Here is a 5,569-nt window from a genome sequence, read left to right as displayed (position 1 = left end):
CTAACAAGTGATTGCTGCATTTGTGAATAGCATGAGGTTGGGTTTTTTTAGGTTGTTGTTTCTGGAACTTGTTGCAGTTTCTTGCACTCCTCTCACTTGCTCTATCACCAAGTAATTTCCTAAGTCCTCTTTCCTCAGTGCTATTGTTAATTGTTTAGAACAGCATTCATAAAAGCCCTCCTTGTATCATATACCCCGTGGTAAAAGTGATTAAGGTGCTAAAAGTGATTAAGGTGCCACTGTATGAATCCTGCATGTGAATACATACATGCACACACAAAGGACAGTACAAGTCCTGCAATGACTGTTGTCTGAGATCCTGATATAGGTACAGGATGATGTTGTAGCTTCAGTGAAATCATTGTATGGGGAAGGAATGAATGAGAAAGCATAAGGAGACCTGCTCACAGGGCTTGGGCAATAAATTTGCTTTATTTCTTGCAGATCAAGACTGTGATGTTTGACAAAACTGGGACCATCACCTGTGGAGTTCCTAAAGTCATGAGGGTGCTTTTGCTGGGAGACACAGCTGTGCTCTCTCTGAAGAAGGTACTGGCGGTGGTTGGCACTGCGGAAGCCAGCAGTGAGCATCCTTTAGGAGTGGCAGTCACTAAATATTGCAAAGAGGTACTTCCTATTTCATCTAAGACCTGAAGGGATCTGTGCAAATGCAGCAATGTTTTATAAAATAAGCAAGTGACAGAGGGACAAGCCTGCCTGAAAAGTAATGGGCTGGAAAGCTGGTGGATTTTATGATTGTGTGTCTGTCTGAGTCTGGAGAATACCGGAAGGCGTATTCTAAGCTTTTCTTTTCTGGTAATGCTGCAGAGCTCTAAAGCAAGATCTTATAAAGTTTTTCCTGAACTATTGGGAAAACAAAGATTGTGGAATACGTGCAGGAGGAATGCTTATGCTTAAAATAGCATTGTGAAGCAAACGTGTGTGGTGACATTTCATATGTTACCTGACTGTAGTCATGTCTATTAGTCACTTGCTTATCATCTTGCTTTAAAACCTGAATATCAAACTGTGATATTTGTGAATTTCACAAATGAATTAATAGATTAGTTGAGTTTTTGCAAATTTTGCAAATCCTCAAAGGTCATTTATATATTTCATGTGTTCCTCAAAAGTTTCAGGAAGAATGAAAGCACAGTAACCAAAATGCAAAGCCTGGTTTAAATAAATAATTTCTTTCTGCTAAGACAAGTCATTAATTGATTTATGGAAAAATTCATTGGCAAGAATATATCAAACTGATTTGTGACAGATCTTTCAGTGGTAAAATTTAGAAGTTAACATATAAATTTGGAAAGAAAAAGAGAGCATGGGTAATGATTCAGTTGCCTTTCTTGTATTTCATGTTTTCTGTTTTCAAATTTGTCTCAGTTCCCTGACACTTCTGTAGGCGTCTCATGCACCAGTTATTACTGGATCATGGCTGATACGAATTGCAATCCTATACTGTTTTTCACTGTACTTTTGCATATATATAAAAGACCTAATCCCCCACAGCCAGTTGTCTGTGAGGTTAACTAGAAGTTGCATCTTATCAGAAGCTGTATGGCTTATTGTTATAGTATTTCTGTTTAGTTCCTAGTCTTGGCTGATGTCACGAAACACCAGTGTAACTAACTGCTTCGTTCTTGAACTACCAGGAAAAACTGTCCTTTATGGTTTGCTGGTGCTAGGGCTGAGACCTGGATGTGATCTGTATGGCTGCCCCTTTCTAGAAGTCTAAAACACAGCATGTCCAGAACATCCTTTTCTTTAGTTCTGCTCTACTGATACTCCATGTTGCTTTTCTGTCAGTCAGTCATTGTCAAGAGGAGGAATGAGGCCTCTTTTTGGCAGGAGTTATCGAATATTTGTACCCCATGTGGGCAGCACAGCCTGATGATGAACTCTCGTTATGTCTGCAGGAACTTGGCACTCAGAGCTTGGGATACTGCACTGACTTCCAGGCAGTCCCAGGCTGTGGCATCAGCTGCAAAGTCGGAGGTGTTGAGGCTGTCCTGGGCACAGCCGAGGAGGGTCTCGATGAGCTGGACGCTAACAGGAGCATGGAGAGCAGAGCTCCTCTGGGAGATAATGCACTGATCACGCTCGCCGAATCACATGGTATGACTGCCCCCAAAGTGACCGCCAGTCGCAGTGTGAGGGCTAATGAATCAACAGTGCCAACCACTGTAAAACAATCCTATCAGACTAGGAACAACAGAAAGGTGGAATTTATGGCAGGAGGAGGCAAAGAACATGAGGGACAAATATGTGCCTTAACAAAAAACAAAGCTTTTTTCCCTTACTCTTGATATCTCTGCAATTCAGAAACCTAAATAAGAATTTAGATGCTACAGTGATGGGTACTCAAAAAGTCCATACAATACACAGGTGATAAGACATACTCAGCAATGTCCCTTTTGGATAGAAGAATGGTCCAGCAGAGAGCAAAGTTTGCCAGTTAGAATTATCTTCCCATTTAGAGCAGTTACTTACCTTAGCAGTTATCTTACTGCTAATTTTTATATCCTACCCTTTAGTTCTATATTAACTTGGACCTTTTGTTTTCTGTTCGTACATCTCTCAAGGCACTTACTTAAAAAAAAAATCTATTCAGCAGATGCACAATAAAGTGTATTATATTTGCAAATCGAGTTTTGGTGCCTGATGTTTTTGATTAGGCCAATTTGTTTTTGTTTCAGGCTCTGTGGAAGCCACTTTCCTCTTTTGTAGTGTAGGAGAGAAAGAAAAAAGCCTTTTTTAAAGGCTTTTAAAGCCTTCCTTGAGAAGCTCATCAGTTCTCTTCAGAAGGCTGTGGCTCTCCTGACCTTTTCAAGAAAGCTGTTAGGAATTAAATAAAATAAGAAATTTAATCATCAGAACTGTGGCATTTGTGAATGGTTTTAATGTAATATTTTCTCACCTGCTTCATATGGCTCTTGTGGACTGAATTCATAATGAGGTGCTCTACATACTGTTACATTGTTTGTTAGAACAAAACTACTTTTTTTCTTACCAGAAATAGCCTTTATATTTGAAAGAAGTCATTAGTTGTGAGAACAAAGCAGCATGGCATTTATGAAATGTGCATTCTGCACTTATCCAGAAAAACAATGCCAACTGGCAAAGGCAAATACAGGCAAATACTTCCATTAAGTTCATGACGCAGTTCTGTGTCTAAACAGGCACAGATTGAGTCTTGAAGGAGGAAAGTTTTATGAGGCTGTCTTCAGGTAGTGCCTATGTCATGGCCAAACACAAATGCAGCAGCACTTCAGCACGACTAATTCTGTTTGTGTCTCGACTGTGATGACTGCCAGTCCAGAACACAAAAAAGAATATGAAAACCTCTTTGAATATCTTTCTATAGCTAATGCAGCCTGACATTGTCATCCTCAGACATTTCTGGCTTGTGTTCACTTGTTTGAGTTGCTCATTTTTCTTTTTGTCTGTGCACAAAGGTCCATCAGCTTCTCATACATACTCAGTGTTGATTGGAAATCGTGAGTGGATGCGACGCAATGGCTTGCATATAGCAAATGACGTAAATGATGCGATGACAGACCATGAAACAAAAGGACAGACTGCCATACTAGTGGCTATAGATGGTAACTGGAGTGACTTAATAAATATCAATTGATCCTACCAGGGAAAGGATAAAAACAAACTCTGGAGCAATTGATAAGTGGCTTAGTGTCAAGAAACTACTCATCTTTTACTGCAGAACTGCTTGTGAACTGCAAAGTATCAAGATGTTCTTAAAAGAAGCTTTGACCTCAGAACAGTGTTTATAAGATTTTGCTGGGTATTTTTTAATTTAAGTATTAATTTCTGAATCTCCTGTTGTCTAGGGCTGCTCTTCAGAAAAGCAGTGCCTGTGCAGTGCCATGTCCCATCCTGACCTTACATCACTTAAGGCCAACCTATTGCATCAATGATTTCAAAACATTTCATGAATAAACATGATGATCCATTAGATCATTCAAATATAATAGATTAGACTAAATGAGTTTTGCTGGAGGGGTTCTGTTCTGTGCTACACAGAAAGAGATCCCAGACAATACCTTAATATAAGAAGCTGCTGTAATGGTGATAGATTGCCAGTGCACCTCTGATCTTGAAATGGGGCCTTGGTGCTCCTACACAGCAATTTTCAGAGGCTTTTGCATGTCTCAGCCTGGGCTCCATCAGCAGTCCAGCAAAATCAAGTGCTCTTAACATGGAAATGAGGGCCCTGATGTACAGCTAGCATTCTGATTGCTGCTAGTGGTAGCAAATAGAGATACAGGGGTGAAAAACCTACTTAAGTAAATCCTTACTTTTGAAAGGTAACATGAAATGATAAACCAATGTGAGATTTTTGTAAGTCTTGTAAAGCAAACATGGATGCACCTTTTGAGTCAATGTGTTGGAAGACAGGTGCAACACTGCTGTATGAACATAATTATAATAGAGATCCAACCCTGAAAGATTAGGGGACATAAAACCAGATAGTCTATATGCTTCCTCCTGGAGGAGTAGCTTCAACATCTGACCTGGGCACAAATGCCAAAACTTTCTATGGCCCACTATCGTATTTGTCCATACCATAAAACCTAGAAGGCAGGCATATTTAAAAGCTACCCTCCTCTGCTCCTCTTCCTCCTGCTCCCTAAATATCAGAGGTGTTTGTTGTTCGATCTGAAACAGATAAATGAGAAAAGTGTGTGTGAGACCATAACTTAGAAAACCGTAGACAGTTGTTCAGGCTTATGAGTGTCAATATTGCTCAGAAGGTGTTATTTCACAAGCTGCCATGGTGTGATGGCAGGGAAGTCCTGTTCTCTTGCTGCCATTTTGCCTCCCACAGCTCTCTCTAACAGCAGATGTTTCTTTGTGCAGGCTTGTTGTGTGGAATGATTGCAATAGCAGACATGGTCAAACAGGAGGCAGCCCTTGCTGTGCACACACTGAAAAACATGGGAATAGATGTGGTGCTGATAACGGGGGACAACAGAAAAACTGCAAAAGCCATTGCTACTCAGGTATCCGCTTCTCTGCGTTTCAGAAAAATACATGATGAGGTTCTAAAACTCTGCTTACCCCAGTGAATTTGGAGTAGAAACACAGATTTTCCCTGGATATGTTAAATGAAGACTAACTTTTCTTGAATTGGACTGAAAATCAGGTCAGGTACAACAGGGTAGTAAAGGCAAGTGGCTGCATTAAGAACCCACTGAAGACAAGCAGTCAGTACTTCTCCAGAGGTACAGAGTTTCTTGCAGTAATTAGTCTGTTACTAACTGAAGCCTCCTGCTTTCCTTCACTGAAGGGCAGTTGCGTTTACTTAGTGACGAAAGAAAGTTCCTTGAAGATCCAGTCCTGTTCCCAATAAGGGAAGTGGGGATTTGTCATTATCTTTAATGGTAACATAGTAATAACAATAAGAATTATTGTTAAGAAGCATAGCAGTCTAAAAGAGGTTGGGTTTATATGAGATTTCCTTGATCTCAAACTATAAATGTTGCTCCAAAGGCAAAGCCAAATTTTCACTTTACCTTGCTGCATTTCCACCCTCTCCATCTTAATT

The 5,569-nt window shown here is 40.2% G+C and overlaps 1 protein-coding gene across 1 annotated transcript in view; it reads left to right on the top strand.

Moving 5' to 3' along the window:
- The window catches only part of ATP7B (ATPase, Cu++ transporting, beta polypeptide), a 30,640-nt gene that overhangs the window by 20,294 nt on the left and 4,777 nt on the right, over positions 1–5,569 (top strand). Inside the window, exons 14-17 of the mRNA XM_010285483.1 lie at positions 445–627; positions 1,923–2,121; positions 3,462–3,608; positions 4,882–5,024. Coding sequence (XP_010283785.1) covers positions 445–627; positions 1,923–2,121; positions 3,462–3,608; positions 4,882–5,024 — 672 coding nt within the window. The remainder of the gene's footprint in view (positions 1–444; positions 628–1,922; positions 2,122–3,461; positions 3,609–4,881; positions 5,025–5,569) is intronic.

This window comes from Phaethon lepturus, unplaced genomic scaffold, assembly GCF_000687285.1.
Source record: "Phaethon lepturus isolate BGI_N335 unplaced genomic scaffold, ASM68728v1 scaffold18864, whole genome shotgun sequence".
Lineage (NCBI taxonomy): Eukaryota > Metazoa > Chordata > Aves > Phaethontiformes > Phaethontidae > Phaethon > Phaethon lepturus.
The sequence above is the reverse complement of the archived record's forward strand: the minus strand, read 5'-3'. Positions and strand labels throughout refer to the sequence as shown.